This window comes from Protopterus annectens, chromosome 10.part0 (assembly GCF_019279795.1).
Source record: "Protopterus annectens isolate FY-2018-M chromosome 10.part0, PAN1.0, whole genome shotgun sequence".
In the NCBI taxonomy this organism is placed as follows: Eukaryota; Metazoa; Chordata; order Ceratodontiformes; family Protopteridae; genus Protopterus; species Protopterus annectens.
In genome coordinates, this window is record NC_056744.1 from 1,834,255,087 (window position 1) to 1,834,276,302 (window position 21,216).

Below are 21,216 nucleotides of genomic sequence, written 5' to 3' on the forward strand. Positions count from 1 at the left end.
TTTCGTCTGCTCGACTAGCAGACTTCATCAGACAAATACATGTGCCATTAATTGTAATTTATACCTATGATGACATCATTAATTGGCAACAATGCAATTAACTTATAACCAATAAAGCATGGCAAAAACATAAACTAAAAACAACAGCATATTCTTAAACAACTACATCCTAGTGTTGAGAAAGTGTTTGAAGTAAATAGACAAATTTAACTAGTTAAATAATTATTACAATAGAAATTATTATTATTAAAAATGTATAAAAAATGATAAATGAAACTGAATATAAATTATAAAATAAATGAATAAATAAAATAAAATAAAATAAAATACAGTAAATCCATTCCCCACAGCACTAAGTATAAATCACATAGTTAAATAAATATAACTTCAATGGAGTCCATTCTGCATAGGTGGTCACATATTAATTGGATAAATAAATAGATAAATAAATAAGTAAGTAAATAAATAAATAGATAGATAAATAAGTAAGCTAGACACTACCTAGAACTAAAAGGACAGTTCCAATAACTCATAGAGATACATAATTCGAACTACAGTGACTAATGTATTTACATGATGTAACTGACCAAACTCACTATTAAATCATACGAAAGTCTAAATGAAAAGAAAACAAAAACCAAAATTCTAGAAGCAAGTTAAAAAGAATACATAAATAAGTAATTAAGTGATACACAGTAAATACATAATAATTGGCCTAAAATAACTGATTGACATACATTATAAATAGGACTTCGTGTATGTCAAGGAGGAAAGTGAATATTGAGTAAATAACTCATAACCAACTCACTAACAGTGAAAATGTCCTAGCGGTAAACCAAACCACTACCTTAGTAGGCTTTTTAATTTTAAAATGCTGCTAATCGAGCAACTATCATTAAGGCCTGGTTGTGCATAAGCATTCAACCTGATCTGCCACTTTAATTCGGACTCCTCTAGTAGTAGTTTTAAGGGGGCACCTCTTTTCTTTTCTAGTACCTGGTCGATAACAATGAATTTAAAGGAATGGTCACTAAATGAGACCAAATGTCTAGCTAATGCATTTTCTTCCTTCCTTTTCTTCATTGCGTACTGGTGCTCGTAAATTCGCTCTCTCAATTTACGTTCGGTCTTCCCTACATAGAATCCTGGGCACTAAAAACAACAGCATATTCTTAAACAACTACATCCTAGTGTTGATCAAGTGTTTGAAGTAAATAAACAAGTTTAACTAGTTAAAGCATGGCACATTGGGAGAACTTACATGTATTACACAATGACACAATGACAGTCAAAATTAAGTATTATACACGCTACCTGGATGATATTTTCATCCTGTTAAAAGGTGGAGAGGGAGAGAGTAAGTCTATTTTAGAATATTTCAATTCCACTACTGACTTCCTGAATTTTACATCCACTTTCAGTAATGATGCAATAGCCTACTTGGATGTTTGGTTAACTAAGAATGTCACCTTAAAAGCTTACTTAGCCAAGATTTATAGGAAGGGGACTTATTCAAATTCCCTATTACACTATAGCAGTTGTCATCCAAGTCACCAGAAAAGATCAGTAATCAAGGGCCAATTAGTACGGGCCGCTAGAATTACTAGCCTAGATGAGGATTTCAGCCATGAATGTGAGCTACTTGTCAACATGTTCACACATAGAGGTTATCCCTTGGATCTACTGGAGGCCTTGGTTAAGGAAGTTAGTGACAAAAGGAGTAGAGGAATCTACCAACCTATATTGTGTAAACTGATTGACGCTACAAGTCAGGAACCAACTGTTGTAGCGCCTGGTTTGGATTCTAGAGGTAATGAGTCACTACATGTTAGTAACTCTAAATTAATTCTCACTTTTTCAACTAATATTCACCCCGTAGTCGACATTATCAGGAAAAATTGGCTCATATTTAGTAATAATGCTATTTTATCGAGTAAACTAGGTGATCATCTGGAGATAACTTTCAGGAGAGGTAAAAACATGAAATGCCTCCTCGAAAACTCCAATCCTAGTTCAGTAAGAACACCAGGCATGTACAAATGCCAGAATTGTAATTATTGCAAGTATATTCAGGAAACAAATAGATTTTGTGTGAATGGTTCCTGTTTTAATATGAGATGTCGAGCAACTTGTAATACAAGCATGGTAGTGTATTTGGCACAATGCCAGAAGTGCCCAGGATTCTATGTAGGGAAGACCGAACGTAAATTGAGAGAGCGAATTTACGAGCACCAGTACGCAATGAAGAAAAGGAAGGAAGAAAATGCATTAGCTAGACATTTGGTCTCATTTAGTGACCATTCCTTTAAATTCATTGTTATCGACCAGGTACTAGAAAAGAAAAGAGGTGCCCCCTTAAAACTACTACTAGAGGAGTCCGAATTAAAGTGGCAGATCAGGTTGAATGCTTATGCACAACCAGGCCTTAATGATAGTTGCTCGATTAGCAGCATTTTAAAATTAAAAAGCCTACTAAGGTAGTGGTTTGGTTTACCGCTAGGACATTTTCACTGTTAGTGAGTTGGTTATGAGTTATTTACTCAATATTCACTTTCCTCCTTGACATACACGAAGTCCTATTTATAATGTATGTCAATCAGTTATTTTAGGCCAATTATTATGTATTTACTGTGTATCACTTAATTACTTATTTATGTATTCTTTTTAACTTGCTTCTAGAATTTTGGTTTTGTTTTCTTTTCATTTAGACTTTCAGATGATTTAATAGTGAGTTTGGTCAGTTACATCATGTAAATACATTAGTCACTGTAGTTCAATTATGTATCTCTATGAGTTATTGAACTGTCCTTTAGTTCTAGGTAGAGTCTAGCTCACTTATTTATCTATTTATTTATTTTTTTACTTACTTATTTATTTATCTATTTATTTATCCAATTAATATGTGACCACCTATGCAGAATGGACTCCATTGAAGTTATATTTATTTAACTATGTGATTTATACTTAGTGCTGTGGGGAATGGATTTACTGTATTTTATTTTATTTTATTTTATTTATTCATTTATTTTATAATTTATATTCAGTTCCATTTATCATTTTTCATACATTTTTAATAATAATAATTTTTATTGTAATAATTACTTAACTAGTTAAACTTGTTTATTTACTTCAAACACTTGATCAACACTAGGATGTAGTTGTTTAAGAATATGCTGTTGTTTTTAGTTTATGTTTTTGCCATGCTTTATTGGTTATAAGTTAATTGCATTGTTGCCAATTAATGATGTCATCATAGGTATAAATTACAATTAATGGCACATGTATTTGTCTGATGAAGTCTGCTAGTCGAGCAGACGAAAAGCGCTTCACTCTATTAAATTTTTGTACTCTTGTGGCTGCCTATTTGCTTCCTTGTGGCGAAAGCTGTACTGCCTACTGGGTCCTCTTTTGGTTTCCTGGTTTGTGTTTGAGTAGGATTAATGTTACAATGTTGCAAGGATGCTTTGTTGTAACACTGTAACAAGTCCGTCAGAGTGTGAATCAGAGGATGCTTGTGGTTGGATTAGTTGAAGGAAACAGCATGAAGGAATTAACCGTCACCTCTCCTGGGTCTAAGAGAGAGGGATGCAGATGAGGGGACACGAAAACCACTCCTTTAACTAAACAATGTCAAGGATGTCCCCTCTTAAAAAGGAATGAATGGTCATGATGAGGAAAGAAAGTAAAGTGATGATTGGTTGGGGTGGGGTAAAAATATTATTTTTTATATCATCTTCCTGAACCAAACTGCTGCTTAATCTCTGACGTTTTCCAAGTTCCCTCATCTGTTCTGGGATGGATTCCCTAATTGCTCCTTTATAAACAATCCCAGATGTGATCCTTCGGTGGGTGTGCCCCACATTTTTGATGGTGCTTCCCTTGTCACTCAATTGCCTATAGCTTGGGGAGCAGGGAGCCCTATATGGAGTTACAGATTAGATACAAGGAGCTATTGTTTTTTCAGCAGTTGATCAAGTTCCCGAATAGATGGTATGATGTCAGTGATGATGTCATTCAGCCTGGCATGCAGGGAGCACCACCAAGTCCTTGACATCCTTGCCGTTTAATTATGGGATGGTATTCAAGTTTCCTAGTCTGCATCAGAGGTTGAGCAGGTAGTGGTCCATCTCAAAAAAAAAAAAAAAATATATATATATATATATATATATATATATATATATATATATATATATATATATATATATATGGGTCTACTTTGTTTCACCTAACTTCCAATTCACTGACTTTCATTTCACTGACCCCATTTCACTGAAATTTCATTTCACTGACACTTCATTTCACTGACAGTTCATTTGACTGACAAGTATTATTAGCAAGAAAATGGAATATGCCCCCTTCCCCACTGTAGTGCAACCCTGGAGTTAGAATATATAGTTGGGGGGGTGTGGGGGGTGCAGCCCCCCACTTACTTTTCTTTTATTAAGCAGTATTATATCAAAACTTAACAATATCATATGAAAGGAAGTGGGGGGGCTGCACCCCACACACCCCCTGTTGTGGGGGGATGTGCCCCCCACACCCCCCCAACTATATATTCTAACTCCAGGGTCTCACTACAGTGGGGAAGGGGGCATATTCCATTTTCTTGCTAATAATACTTGTCAGTCAAATGAACTGTCAGTGAAATGAAGTGTCAGTGAAATGAAATTTCAGTGAAATGGGGTCAGTGAAATGAAAGTCAGTGAATTGGAAGTTAGGTGAAACAAAGTAGACCCATATATATATATATATATATATATATATATATATATATATATATATATATTTTTTTTTTATAATAATATAAATACAGAAACAAAACGGAGCCAATATGGCCACATGAATAAAGCTTCAGCGCTTTTAACCCCTCAGTAGCTTTGATGTCATCAGACAAAACTTCCTCTTGAAATCATTCATTAAATATGGTAAAACGTGGCATGAAAAATATTTCTCATTAAAAAAGGAGCTGTTAGTAATACATGAATAAAACATCACTACTGTATATCTGAAAAGGCATATTCAGCATAACTCTATTTTTTAACTTTCTCTTCCTGAGTAGGCACATCACAGGCAGCTTTGGTGGGTGAGTTCCCATGCTGGAGTCTCCTGGTACTGTGTGTGGACACTGGAGAAACAATCAGTTCCAGCCAGGAACTCTGGATTCTTGAAGCACTCTTCAAGTCCCGACTGATGTTTTCAGTTCTATCGCACGATTCTCATAGGAGCGTTTTCCTGGGCTACCCGACTACTGCCCAAGCAGTGGTCTTACTACCACTATCCATGTTCTCCGCAAATACATCTAATCTGTAGGTACACTTGAGGGCCACAGGTAAGTGTTTACCTGTTGCCATTCTGAGGTGCACTTGTTTCCCTCCCCCCCTGCATACTCGCACACTCCATTCTAGTGTTCTCACCTGCACTATGGGATTTATTCCCCCATGCATTCCTAGCTCTTAAGGTGGGTTTACACATCCCAGAGTTTACTTCCTAAGAGTTTTCTCTCTTGTAGTCTACACACTTGGTTTGTACTTTGCCCTCTCTCACTTAACCACTAATAACCCATTACCCCTTCCCACCCTCTGCATTGCTTCCATCCTGTTTGATTTTCTGTGTTATTGCATTATGGGACTTTGTATATATGTATATAATTATATATATGCTGCTATTAGTTGCACATTTTGGATGGGTTTGCTGATTTTTATTGATCTGGTTCATTGGTAGCTACTAGGCTTACAATCCAGGGAACCATTAAGAAGCCTAGCCCAAATTTCCAGTTACCCTAAGGCACTGTCGGGTTAACTGACTTGCTCAAGGTCACACAGTAGACAAATGAGGGCTGACAGAATAAAACCCTCTGCCAAAGGAAATACAGATATCCTTTTTGTTCACCTAGTCTGCTTACCTGCTTGGCATTTCATGGTTTGAATTCAGTTTAACACAGACTGTATACTCACAGTCCTAGCAGTTGATGACTGTTTGGTATTTTATAGGTTCATATGCTCATAGGTAGGTACTAGGCTATTAGCCCTAGGGCCTGTATAAGCCTAGCCAAAAAGGTACCCTGGCTTTCACCACCCAAGAAAATTATTTTTCTGTGCCCCTGTCGAGCAGAGCCACAGAAGTGATCTCTGGGGTGAATTTCCTATTTCCCATCCAATCATCAAGATTTTTCTTGAAGAGTGCTAATGAGGAGCTCTGACATAGATAGGTAGTGTGTTCCAGAGTATGGGAGGTCTCCGGGACAGGACTCTATCCCTCCAGAATGATCTGTTTATTGTGGTGACAAGGTTTAGGTCCCTAGAACGTGCAGCTCAGACGGATTGGGATTTCTTTAAGTGGAGCATGTCCAACAGCTCTGAGTTTGACATAGCTTTGTAGGTTAGGCAGAGATCGCCTCTGAGTAGGTGATATGCAACAGAGTAAAGCTGGAGTTTTTTTAGACGGTCTGCATAGGGCATCTGTTTGAGGCCAGTAATCCTTTTTGTGAGGTATTTCTGTGGCCTTTCCAGTTGTTGTAGATGTCTTGTGAGGTACATACCAAAAGGGGCGTTGTACTCTATAATGGGTCTAATGAGTGATGAGTAGAGGGGAACAATGACCTCTTTTTTTCTGGATGAGAAACCTTTTGTGATGAGGTGTGTAGAATATGAACAGCCAAAGCATGTGTTTGAGGGAATTGAGTATGTGACAGTCTGCATGTATTAAGATGTACTGTGTACTGTGAACTTTGAACTATGAGCAATGAACAGATACTGAAAAACAAGAGTCTGCTTGAAAGCAGGAAATGTGCCTTTTATGGAAGTGTATCCGATTTTCTTTCTCTGCCTAGAGATATGATGATGTGAATTGTCTTATGTTTATGGGTAAACCTTTGATTGGTTAATTGCCCTGTATAATGATCTAATTGGTTCATTTTATATTTTTGTACTGTCAGCAATATCACCAGTATATAAGCTTGTTTATTCCTTTGTTCTAGAAGTCTCTCTGGTGCTTTCCATGGGGCTCCCACACGTGTGTACTGTAGTTAATAAAAACCACTGAAAGAGAGAAAGAACTGTATTTGTCTTCATTTTCAAAGTAATGTGCAACATAACAGGTGAGCCACGTAGAAGGATTTCCTGACCACTGTGGCGATGTGATTATCAAAGTAGAGACTACTGTCCACCTGTGTCCCAAGGTCCCTTATCACACTTTCAGCATTAAGTAGACTACCACTTATGTGGTAGTTCATGGGTACAGAGTTTTTACCAAAGGGGATGACGATACACTTTTTGGCATTGAGCTTCAGGGCATGGCTTTGACGCCAGGCATCTATCTCAGTGAGGCCCTTTTGTAGTATGTCCACATCGTTAGGAGTTTTGATTATGGCTCCTAGTTTGCAGTCATCTGCAAACTTTGTTAGCCAAAGACCTTCTGTGTTAGCCTGTACTTCAGAGAAGTAGATACCAAACAGGAGAGGACCCAGGACTGAACCCTGTGGTACTCCACTTGTCACTGGTCTAAAGTCGGATTTGGAGTCTGCTACTTTCACAGTGTGGGTTCTATCCATGAGCCAGTTGGCAACCCATCTTGTGACATAGGGATTTATACCTAGTTTAGTGAGCTTATCTATAATTCCAGAGTGGAGGATGGTGTCGAAAGCCTTGGAAAGATCTAGATAGGCTGTGTGAACCACCTTACCCTCATCTATGGCTTTGGTGACTGCTTCAAAGAAGTCAATCAGGTTTAGGAGACATAATCTGCCTTTTAAAAACCTGAACTGAGTAGGGTCCAGAGTTTAGAGATTACCAATGTCTTTGTTTATGAGTTCCATGATGATATGTTCCATGGCCTTGCAGACCAGCCTCTTCAGACTAATGGGGTGGAAGTTCCCGGGGTCCGTCATGGCAATCCCTTTGTGGAGTGGGATAACCATCGTGGTGCACCATTTAGTGGGAACAAAGCCTGAGGTGAGGCTATGATTGAACATGGTACTTAGGTAGAGTGCCAGTTCATTCTGTAGTTCGTGTAGAACGCCGCCTGGGATATTGTCAGGAAACTGGACTTTGGTCATTAAGGCTCTTTCTCATCACTCACACCATTCACTCTGCACAGACCTACACAGTTTTTTGCAGTCCTCATGAGGGTGCACCCTCTTGATCACTTGCTCTAGCCTAGCACCTGGGTGAAAGCACATCCCCCCAATAATCCACATATTTTTTCTTTCGAAATGCAGTTGCCAGAATTATTTCTCATGGCTTCTGCCTTTCCTTGGTGATATCCCATATCTACCTCCCTACAGACTGACTCCAGTCCCTCCCCTTCCCATCACAACCTGACTGACAAGTATGTCGCACTTTTGAACTTAGAGATGGGAAGTTACTTTGTAATGAAACTGCTTCATTGTAATTTGAATATAGCACTTTTCAGTTAAGAAACAGCGTTACTCTAGGATTAATGCTGATCTGAAGAAGTCTACAACTTCTAAAAATAGTTTAGCAGACAAAAGTGCTTATCTTTCAATTTAGTGGCTCAATATAGTTTCCTTCTAGTTAACCCAAACTGTGTTTTTATTCATTTTTATTTATTGTTAATCATTCACTGATATAGCCACCTAATGCTTACTGCAAAGAGGTAGGGGCTATTGACCATTTTATAAACACTTTTATTGAATTATCACTTGTGACATAGGCACATTTATATTTATATAAAAGTAATCAAACTGTATTAACAAGTTCATGTTTAAAAACATTATATTTCACATATATTGCTACATATCATATAACCTAAGCAATATTACATAAATTATTCAATTCCTGCCCTTTTTTAAATAAGAAATATCTTTATTAAATCATGACTTAAGACATAAGCAATCATACATTTATATAAATTAAAATTAACCACACCAACACAATCCGAGTTGCAAGCATTTTACATCACAAACCATACTGACACACTTGCAGTTGCAAACATTATACATCACTTAAAATCTAGCCAATCATTTTAAGTCAAACATTACATAGGTCATTTAAGTCCTGCCTTCTTTTAAACTTCACTCCTCCCCTGTGTGTATTGTTCCCACAATTTCCGTTTTTCCTACGTAGTTTGCTCCTACCCTTTTCTAAAGATCTCAATTCCAGTTATTTTATCTCTGTTACTATATTTACTATTTTTAGTAAAGTTGGTTTAGATTTTGATTTCCATTTTTTAGTAATTGCTTTTTTGGCATCCACCTTAATTAGACTCAGCAAAGCCTTACCATGTCTAGGTAATTCCAATTCTGTATCATAACTAAAATCATCTCCCTCTTCACGCCAATCTGCCCACCCAGCATCTCCGACAGTACATTTTGCAGAGAATTCTTAAAGTAAGCCAACTCATTACACTCCCAAAAAATATGTTCCCAGTTATCTCTTTCTTCCTCATCACACCTTCAACATCTGCTGTCTACCCAAGGAAAAAGTATCTGGAGTTTATTTGGGATATAAAAATATCTACGTAAACATTTCCAGCAAAAATCGAAAATGTTCTAAATGTTGTTCCATATTTGGGAGACATACTTATATCCTCCCATTGTTTCTTTGTGAATTGCTTATCCAATCTTTCCTCCCAATCCTTTCTAACCTCCTCTGATTGATTCTTATAGTTATCATGCAGGATAGTATACATTCTACTAATTATCAGCCGCTTTGTGTTTTTCTCTTCCTAAGAAGATGCTTAATAGTCACCAACTCATTTAACCTCAGAGGTTTATAAGCTTTTAAACTCACCTTACTTTCTGTTATTTGAAAGTAAATTATCATGCCAGCCATTTCATTGTGAAGCACTTTACTGTAACACAAAGAAACTAAAACTCTTGAACCCAGCACAATGTAGAGAGTAACTAAATAAAGCATAGTCCATTTTCTCTTTAATTGTATAAAGATGATTAGCAATGTTTTCAATTTTCTAGTAGTTGTACCCTTATAATCTTCTAAATATATGATGCACCTGGCCAGACAAACAATGTATTCAGTGCTATAATAAATCTCATTACTCCCCAAACTTCCTCCTGATTTAATATCAGAACAGTAAGGCTCATTTGCTGCACATTTGCAAAAGGTACAAATGCCACAACAGTAGCTCCCCTTTATTAACTGTGACATTAATATAGCCCCATGTTACCTTGCTGTGACATTAACATAGCCCCATGTCACCTTGCTGTAACATTAACATAGCCCCATGTCACCTAGCTGTGACATTAACATAGCCCCATGTCACCTAGCTGTGCATTAAAATAGCCCCATATCACCTTGATGCGACATTAACATAGCCCCATGTCACCTTGCTGTGACATTAACATAGCCCCATGTAACCTGGCTGTGACATTAACATAGCCCCATGTCACCTTTCTAAGACTGTCAAGTACATTTTTCACTGTGTCCTCTTTTGTGAAAACATGTGGATCCTACTCAACAGTGTGAAGCACCCCTGTATCATTTATGTGCTGTTCAATTCTCCCTCCAAACAAGTGTAACAGCTGGGGCATCCACATTAAACATTAGTTTAGCGCTCAGATTATGTGTTCTAGGCTGGTATGAGCCTAGCATTGAGCAGCGTTTTACCATTTCCAAAGAGTATGACATAATACAAGCAGAAGTTGACTGACTTTAAAAATTGGCTTAGTTTCTGATGTCAGTCTAAGGAGGTACAATATCAGTCAGCATGGAAAGAGATGGTCAACAGACCATGCTGCTTTGCCAAGAATGGTCTGCACCTCTCCCCTCTAGGCTTTCAAATATTAGCTAAAACATCATCATCCCCCATACTGCCCATTTTAGGCAATACCAAACTGAACGTACTTCCAACATAGCAAATCAAACACAACAAATCTAAAGGTGTTACTGCCCAATGCTAGGAGTCTAAACAAGAAAATCTACTTCCTACAAGTTCTCCTCACCCTAGACAATGCTGACTTCTGTGTCCACTAAGACATAGTTTAAAGATGTGGACAGCACACAGGCAGTGCAAGATTATAATGCTTTCCAAAATTTAGACCAGCTACTACACAGACAAGGACTAAATGTGGAGGTGTCTCGAGTTACATCAAAAATAAATATACCTGAAGGTTGGTCAAACAGAACGATGCATTTGAGTTTTTTCATGTTCAAATCATCATAGGCAAAATGCCATACCACTTCCTTGCAAGTTATAGGTATCCCTGCTTGATCCAGGATTCCCATAACACGTATTTAAGCTTACTGGAAACACTCACCATCCAACCTAATACCGTATTCATGGGCAGCTTTAATTATCCCATTATTAACTGGGAATCATTTATGACACTAAATGTACAGGCAGAGAGATTCCAGGATTTTGTAAATACAAACTCTGCGGTCTAGACTGTCAATATACTGACCAGGGGTGCAAACACACTGGATCTGGTCCTCACTAATATGGGAGAGGTCTGCACATTCCCTAGTGTATTGTCCTCTCTTGTAAGGTTAGACCACAAAATGGTATCCTTTAATGTAAAAATAAAACCTTGAATGCCAACTAACCCAGCAGGGTAACTTCCTACTATTAAGTGATAACCTGGCAAAATTGCAAGCCCCCATAATCCCTGAGAACACTGCTGCCTATACTGAACTGTTCAGAGAAACCCAATACAAGCATGTTAATAGCTGCATATAGGCAGCTGTACCCACCAGGAAGTACAGAACTGATTCAAAACCAGTGATTCATTCTTCTACACAAAGATGGGCCATCTACAGATCCTGGAATCTACAGACCCTGGAGTCTACGGACCGTAGAATCCACAGACCCTGGAGTCTACAGACCACAAGTCTCACTAGACTTATATGCAAAACCACGGAAAGAATTATCATGGAAATGATCAGTAATGACACAGAAAATCTCCAGACACTGAACTCAACTCAATCTGGTACCATCAAGGGCAGATCAAGATTACTCGACCTGGTGGACTTTTGAGAAGGTCACTAAAGTAATGAATGAGGGCAAAATGGTTCACACTGCCAGCCTTCACCTGGCCAAGACATTTGAGTCAATACCCATTTGGACATTGTTGATAAACTCAAGAGGCTAGATAAAAACCCTTATGTCACCCAGTGGATAGTCAGATGATGCATAGACAGGACCCAGGAAGTTAGAATTGGGGAGTCCACCTCTACAAACAAGGCCAGTCACAAGTGGAGTCCTTCAGAGATTGATCCTTGGACTGTTCCTTTTTGTCATTTACATCTCTGAAATCAAAGCCAATGTGAAGGACCTCTAGTTGACCAAACTTGCAGACAATTGAAAATTAGGAGCAGTCATAGAATCCCCCCATAGACACTAATGTACTCCAGGAAGGCTGACCCAGACTTGTGTCAGAGCTATGGACTAAAACTAAATGCCAAAAAATGAATAATAGTATTCCTCAGGAAGTCATCCACCCCTGGTAACTATCATACTGACAACACAAAGAGAAGACCCAGAAGTCAGGGAGTTAAGGACACACATAGATAGTAATCTACCTTTGACCATCACATGTCCACAATAGTGAGGAACTAATTTTATGCTGTGCAACTTATAAACAAAGGTATGGCATCTAGGTCCAAGGAGGTCATTGCTTCACTGTATTTAGCATTCATCAGATGTACCATTGAGTATAATGTCCCCTTTGGTTTGTACATAACCAGGCACATCCAACAACTTGAACATCCATAGGGGTTCCTCACAAAAATACTACAGGACGTAAGTAACATGTAATATGCAGACCACCTCAAGGCCCTATCATTGTATTCTGTCTCCTACAGGATTTTGAGGGGAGATCTATGCCTGGCATCCAAGGCATTGTCAAACCCCACTCTGATGGACCTCCTGCATATCTGCAAAACAAACAGCACCAGATTTACCCATTCTAAAGACTTAAACCTTGGCTGTGATATAACTAAGACCTGCTGGAGAGACAGGTATGTATCCCAGAGACTACCACGTCTATGGAACAGGCTCCCCATCCATGTGAAGCAGAGTTCCTCCCTAACCCAATTCAAGTGCAACTTGGACAACTGGATGACAGACCAGAAATTCAGCCCTGGTTTGGTACCTATGTCTCTAATGGACACAGGTGACCTGGAAATGGTTCATCTCCCAAGCCTCCGCTTGTAAATATTTCACCTCCCAAGCCCCTGCTTACACTTACCAAGGGAACCAGAACTTGTCAGAGATTTAGGATGCATGACTAGACTTAAAAAGGCCCTCATGGTTGTTAGCCTACTACATGGCCTATGAGCCTATTATAGCCATACTAACAAGTGACGGCACTAAAACTCATTATACCAGAACCTCCACTGGGGCAATACTTGGAAAGGTAGTTGAGCCTGTTCTTCACCTGTTATAGGAGAAAAAAATATCTCATTTGGAAGTAGCTCTGTAAAGTTGAGATGTGATTGTTTTTAAGATCACAGATACCATATTATAAGACTTTATACATAAAAAGCATGAAAACCTCCCTTAAAAAATTTCAGTTCATCTAGAGCTATACATAGCCTCAGAGGATGAAAACAGAAAGATGGGTGAATTCACTGTAGTAGGAAGGTCCTGGTCTGCTGGAGAAGAATCTGAATTTTCCCTGCAAACTACATTATAAAGAACATGCACTTCAGAAAACAATTAATTATTAGTGGGGTCCCTACATCAGAGAAAGATTGTGATTGCTTGCAAATTGTAAACACTACTTTGGCAAGATAGACTGATATAACAGAAGAGAACATTAAATTAGAAAGGGCTCATCCCTCTCCCTAGCAAGCTTGGTTAGATTGGTTTGGCGTAATGGTTAAGGTTTTTACCTTATAGACAAAAGGTATGGGGTTTGCTTCTGACCTTGGGTTATTGGCCAGGCTTAAAATGTTTTTTTCAGGGTAGTTAGCCTAGTAAACACCTGTGTAGCAAGACCAACCATTGTTCAATCCCAGTCTTTTCCTCTGAAAGAGAAAAAGTGCTAGTTGTAGTTCAGAAGCTTAAAAAAAAAATGTATGCAGAAACTAGTTTTTGTCTCCCCCCCCCCCCGCATCACCTTATTCATGTACGTTAACCCTAACCTAACTCAACCCTAACCTTACATAATACTTTAAAAACCCTTTCCCTAACAGTACCACTACTCAAGACAAAGAGATCACATACAATACCAAACATGCAACACAGTAAGCCTATCCTTTTACCTAACTTTTACCTTAACCTGCAAACACTCACAGATATGATACATACTTACTGCTACAACCTTTTCAGTCAAAGATTTTTTTCTGCTCACTAGCCTGCACTATAAAATATAGCTTTCAATCGTTTGTGCATTCCATGCTTTTCACCCCAATAACAATTTTCATTCAAATGTGTAGGAAAGATTTTGAGTTGTAACCATGTGTGTGTGTGTGTGTGTGTGTGTGTGTGTGTGTGTGTATATATATATATATTTTTTGTGTGTGTGTATGTATGCATACATAGTATATATATATATATATATATGTGTGTGTGTGTGTGTGTGTTTATACATATTGATACACACACACACACACACACACACATATATATATATATATATATATATATATATATATATATATATATATACACACACACACACACACTAGGGAAACATCAGATAATGCTTACAGCAAATAAGGATTCTGGTTCAAAGAGATTACTAGCTTGAACTGTTGCCTAGTATTAACCACTGATACAGAAGCAGGTTCACCAGGTTGCTTTAAGAAGGTGGCCTATGTCATCGTGTCAGATGTATTTTGGGTTCCTTTTTTTGTTCAGAGAGGTGGCTCCAAATGACAGGATCCAGTCTACAGAAGGTTGTTTCCCCAGTAGCAGTTATGAACTATGGACAGGCGAAGGAAAGCTTGTCATTTTGGGAGCTTCTCAGATGTAATTTTGGTGACCAAGTATAAGTACTGTTTTCAGAGGGGAGCAGTAGCTCAAATTTAAGATTTTGAAAATTAGAGAGTACTGAGATGACAGTTGAACCGACCTGTTACTAACAGCCAACTGGTGCCGTTAAATAGGGTACAGGGGTGTATCATTAAGTAGGGTATTGGGATGTATCATTAAGTAGGGTACAGGGTTGTATCATTAAGGAGGGTACAGGGTTGTATCATTAAGTAGGGTATGGGGTGTATTATTAAATAGGGTATAGGGGTGTATCATTAAGTAGGGTATTGGGATGTATCATTAAGTAGGGTACAGGGTTGTATCATTAAGGAGGGTACAGGGTTGTATCATTAAGTAGGGTATGGGGTGTATTATTAAATAGGGTATAGGGGTGTATCATTAAGTAGGGTATTGGGATGTATCATTAAGTAGGGTACAGGGTTGTATCATTAAGGAGGGTACAGGGTTGTATCATTAAGTAGGGTATGGGGTGTATTATTAAATAGGGTATAGGGGTGTATCATTAAGTAGGGTATTGGGATGTATCATTAAGTAGGGTACAGGGTTGTATCATTAAGGAGGGTACAGGGTTGTATCATTAAGTAGGGTATGGGGTGTATTATTAAATAGGGTACAGGGGTGTATCGTTAAGTAGGGTATGGGGTGTATTATTAAGTAGGGTATGGGGTGTATCATTAAGTAGGGTACAGGGTTGTATCATTAAGTAGGGTACAGGGGTGTATCATTAAGTAGGGTACAGGGTTGTATCATTAAGTAGGGTATGGGGTGTATTATTAAGTAGGGTACAGGGGTGTATCATTAAGTAGGGTATGGGGTGTATCATTAAGTAGGGTACAGGGTTGTATCATTAAGTAGGGTATGGGGTGTATTATTAAGTAGGGTACAGGGGTGTATCATTAAGTAGGGTATGGGGTGTATTATTAAGTAGGGTATTGGGATGTATCATTAAGTAGGTTACAGGGGTGTATCATTAAGTAGGGTACAGGGTTGTATCATTAAGTAGGGTACAGGGTTGTATCATTACGTAGGGTATGGGGTGTATTATTAAATAGGGTATAGGGGTGTATCATTAAGTAGGGTACAGGGGTGTATCATTAAGTAGGGTACAGGGTTGTATCATTAAGTAGGGTATGGGGTGTATTATTAAATAGGGTATAGGGGTGTATCATTAAGTAGGGTACAGGGGTGTATCATTAAGTAGGGTACATGGTTGTATCATTAAGTAGGGTATGGGGTGTATCATTAAGAGGGTACAGGGTTGTATCATTAAGGAGGGTACAGGGGTGTATCATTAAGTAGGGTACAGGGTTGTATCATTAAGTAGGGTATGGGGTGTATCATTAAGTAGGGTACAGGGGTGTATCATTAAGTAGGGTACAGGGTTGTATCATTAAGTAGGGTATGGGGTGTATTATTAAGTTGGGTACAGGGGTGTATCATCAAGTAGGGTACAGGGGTGTATCATTAAGAAGGGTACAGGGGTGTAATATTAAGTAGGGTATAGGGGTGTATCATTAAGTAGGGTACAGGGTTGTATCATTAAGTCGGGTACAGGGGTGTATCATTAAGTAGGGTACAGGGTTGTATCATTACGTAGGGTATGGGGTGTATCATTAAGTAGGGTACAGGGGTGTATCATTAAGTAGGGCACAGGGTGGTATCATTAAGTAGGGTACGGGGTGTATTATTAAGTTGGGTACAGGGGTGTATCATTAAGTAGGGTATAGGGTGTATCATTAAGTAGGGTACAGGGGTGTATTATTAAGAAGGGTATAGGGGTGTATCATTAAGTAGGGTACATGGTTGTATCATTAAGTAGGGTATGGGGTGTATCATTAAGTAGGGTACAGGGTTGTATCATTAAGTAGGGTACAGGGGTGTATCATTAAGTAGGGTACAGGGCTGTATCATTAAGTAGGGTATGGGGTGTATCATTAAGTAGGGGACAGGGGTGTATCATTAAGCAGGGTACAGGGTTGCATCATTAAGTAGGGTATGGGTTGTATTATTAACTTGGGTACAGGGGTGTATCATTAAGTAGGGTATGGGGTGTATCATTAAGTAGGGTATGGGGTGTATCATTAAGTAGGGTACAGGGGTGTATTATTAAGTAGGGTATAGGGGTGTATCATTAAGTAGGGTACATGGTTGTATCATTAAGTAGGGTATGGGGTGTGTCATTAAGTAGGGTATGGGGTGTATCATTACGTAGGGTACAGGGGTGTATCATTAAGTAGGGTACAGGGTTGTATCATTAAGTAGGGAACAGGGGTGTATCATTAAGTGGGGTATGGGGTGTATCATTAAGTAGGGTACAGGGGTGTATCATTGAGTAGGGTACATGGTTGCATCATTAAGTAGGGTATGGGGTGTATCATTAAGTAGGGTACAGGGGTGTATCATTGAGGAGGGTACAGGGTTGTATCATTATGTAGGGTACAGCGGTGTATCATTAAGTAGGGTACAGGATTGTATCATTAAGTAGGGTACAGGGTTGTATCATTAAGTAGGGTACAGGGTGTATCATTAAGTAGGGGTACAGGGTTGTATCTAAGTGGGGTATGGGGTGTATCATTAAGTAGGGTACAGGGGTGTATCACTGAGGGGTATGGGGTGTATCATTAAGTAGGGTACAGGGGTGTATCATTAAGTAGGGTACATGGTTGTATCATTAAGTAGGGTATGGGGTGTATCATTATGTAGGGTACAGGGGTGTATCATTATGTAGGGTACAGGGGTGTATCATTATGTAGGGTGCAGGATTGTATCATTAAGTAGGGTACAGGATTGTATCATTGAGTAGGGTACAGGGTTGTATCATTATGTAGGGTACAGGGGTGTATCATTATGTAGGGTGCAGGATTGTATCATTAAGTAAGGTACATGATTGTATCATTAAATAGGGTACAGGACTGTATCATTAAGTAGGGTACAGGATTGTATCATTAAGTAGGGTACAGGCTGTATCACTGAGTAGGGTACAGGGTTGTATCATTATGTAGGGTACAGGGGTGTATCATTAAGTAGGGTACAGGATTGTATCATTAAGTAGGGTACAGGGTTGTATCATTATGTAGGGTACAGGGTTGTATCATTAAGTAGGGTACAGGGGTGTATCATTACCCTTTCCTTTACTGATTTTATCAACAATAAACAGTAATAATAACATCCTATCTTCAGCTCTCTTCATAGACCTGTCTAAAGCCTTTGATATGGTCAACCACACCCTGCTCTTAAAAATTCTGGACTCACTTTCTCTAGAACCCAAGGCTATCCACTGGTTTGCTTCATACCTCAGCAACAGGAAGCAGGCAGTCCTCTGGGGTAACAAACTCTCATCTCTTTTGCCAATATCACTTGGTGTCCCCCAAGGCTCTATTCTTGGACCTCTTCTATTCTCCTTGTTCATAAATGACCTACAAGTAGCTATACCTCAAGCCACATGCATACAATATGCTGACGACTCCACACCCATTTGTTCCACTAAAACTACCTCTGAGTTACAAACAATTACACAAAATGTATTTCACACAGTTGAGGCATGGTTCTTAAAACGCTGTCTACTTTTGAATGCTAAAAAAAAACTCCTCCTCTTTAAGCCCACTACTAGGTCCCCCCCCCCCCCAGTAGAATTCTCTATCTCATCCAGTAATGGCACCCTTATATTCCCTGACTCTACCACCAAGCTGCTAGGTGTCACAATAGATAACAGCCTTACTTTTGATAGTCACATTAATAATACCATTAAAACTGTAAATAGAAAGCTGGGCTCCCTCTACAGAATTAAAACTTTCTTAACTCCCACAGCCAAAGCTACACTTGCCCACTCTCATCTTATTCCCACTCTTCTCTATGCTTCACTTATCTACACTAACCTAAAGAAAAATAATCTCTCTAAACTGGCTAACACTCTCAATAATATCGCTAGATTTGTTACCGGGAATCAATTTAGAACTCACCACAGTCTGAACCTACAGCAACCTCACTGTCTTGAACTACACAACATGCTATTTCTTTCTCAACTTACCTTTGTCCATAGTTATTCTACCACCCAAACAACACAGCTATACTTTCTAACCTCTTTACCCCTTACACTAACCTCAATTCCCTTCACTCCTCTAACAAACTTCTAGTAACCTTAACTAAATCTAATAACTTCGCTGGTGACTCCCTTTTCTCCAACACCATTGGTAAGTTTTGGAATCAGCTTCCTACTGAACTTACTTCTATTCCATCACCTATTCTCTTTAAACAAAAACTTAAAATATACCTTAAAAAACACTGGTCGTGCCCCTGTTTCAACCCTGGCTAAACTATGACTGCCATAATTTCTCTCCTTCTCTCTCAATCTCCTTGATACCTGCTCACTATTTTTGTGGCTTGTACCTATACTGTAAAGGTTTTCCTTTCAACTTTCCTGTTCGTAGAAGAAACGTTTCTTATTTACAATGCTTAAAATTCATGCATCAGTCACTATTTATTAATTATTGTTTTTAAGTGACTTTTTTAACCTTTACTGCTTTAAATATTTATTAGTTGGGACTAATAATGTTTTAATTAACCTAATTGGTCAATTTAATTAATTATCTCAATGTATATATTGACAGTAAAGGATTTGAATTCATTCAATTGATAAAACCTGGCAGTAGCTGGGCGAAAACGCTTGTGTATTCACTTGTTCGATTTGTTCAAGACAGAATAAACCTTTTCTTATCAATATCACCTTTGTGGAATATTTTGGTCGAGTTGTCTGGTCTGTGGACATTTTCTTCTTGGTTTTCGTCTACGTTACATTTTTTGGTGTTTTCTGGTTCGAGTATATTGTTTCCATGGCCAGCGACAACGAATCCTTCAATGCAGCTGCGACTCCGGAGATGCTTCACGACCCTGATGACGTCACTCCGGTAACACGTACGGAGTTCAACCAAGTACTCACTATGCTTTCCAGTTTAACTAAAATTCTTCAAGAGAATAACCAAAACAATTCATCGCTACCTGGTAACCAACTATTGTTTAATTTCGGAAAGAAAGCAGCGATTAATGATCCTTTTCAGCTACCTCCTAGAACAACTACATTATCTGATCGATCGGCAGGTTCTGTCGCAAATAATCCACCTGATTGTTCTTTGAGGCAGAAATCAAACAGACAAGACAACCCTGCGAAGGATTTTAATTTTTCCAGTTGGGCGGGACGTCAATTCATTTTCAAAAAAGGTACTGTACCCACTGTTTCCCCTTCTAATATGGACCATAATTTCGGGGAATTAAAAGACAAACTTTACACCTTTAAAAATAATCAACTAGAAATTGAATATCTCAAGGAATGTGTTCACGTTAAACGTATCCCTAAGGGATTGAGGTTCTACAAATTCCCAAACAATGTACAACCAGGGACTTTGTATTACCAAAAACTTTGTGATATTTTTGACCGTGCGGGTCTTGAAATGCTTAATCTGATGATTTCTGAATATGAATCCAAAGCTGAGGTTCTTTTGAAAGATTTGAATGTTTTAAATGACTTATTAGTCACTGACAATAATTTTTTATCTGTTAAACATGAATATGATACTGTTTTCCACGAGGCAGATCAATTTTGTATGAAGGTTTTAGACCGGAAGATCTGGAAACTGGATAGGGACTTAATAGAATATAGGGAGGGTATTGCCTATCCACCAGGCACCCGACGCAGATGGGAACATGTAAAAACGAGTTTTAATCAGCCTAGCAGAAGTGAGGGTCCGATCAGTAACAATGATGACCCCCCTCGTAGGAGCGAAAGGCTTGCTGAAAAAGGTAGAAAAGAGCCTCATCAGGATTTTCCCGCTCCTCTCGGCAAGACCGGGGCGAGGGGGCAAAGACAACTTCCACATATGTGGAACAAACACATTTAGACACCGATTTCAACATTACTGACGATTTAATCCAACAAACAGTCTTTTTAGACCCAATCAACAGTAATTGTACTCTATTTAAGAGAAGGAATTTCACGATATATAATTTTACTGAGGCCCCTATTAACGAGCTTGCCTTTGACATTTTTACACGTGGTCTCCCTTTTGTACCCTCTACTCCCTGCAGCATTCCCCAGTTACTAGTAGACCTCAAGCTTTTTGTCATGCGGCTTAATCTCAGTCATATTTTTAAGGACCAAACCCCAATCAATCAGGGTCTTTGCCGGAGCAGCACTTTCAATCCACCCATTCACCCTTCTATTAAGGTTTTTGAGAGCTTGGTAGAGAAGGAATTCAGGAATATACCATCACACAACACCAACTCTGTCATTGGTAACTTTGATCAGCAAGA

General features: G+C 38.7%; 1 protein-coding gene across 1 annotated transcript in view; it reads right to left on the bottom strand.

Moving 5' to 3' along the window:
* Positions 1-18,950, bottom strand: part of LOC122814519 — a 119,301-nt gene extending 100,351 nt beyond the window's left edge. The window contains exon 1 of the mRNA XM_044087092.1: positions 18,941-18,950. Within this exon, the coding sequence (XP_043943027.1) occupies positions 18,941-18,950 (10 nt within the window). The remainder of the gene's footprint in view (positions 1-18,940) is intronic.
* Between the last annotated feature and the right edge of the window lie 2,266 nt (positions 18,951-21,216).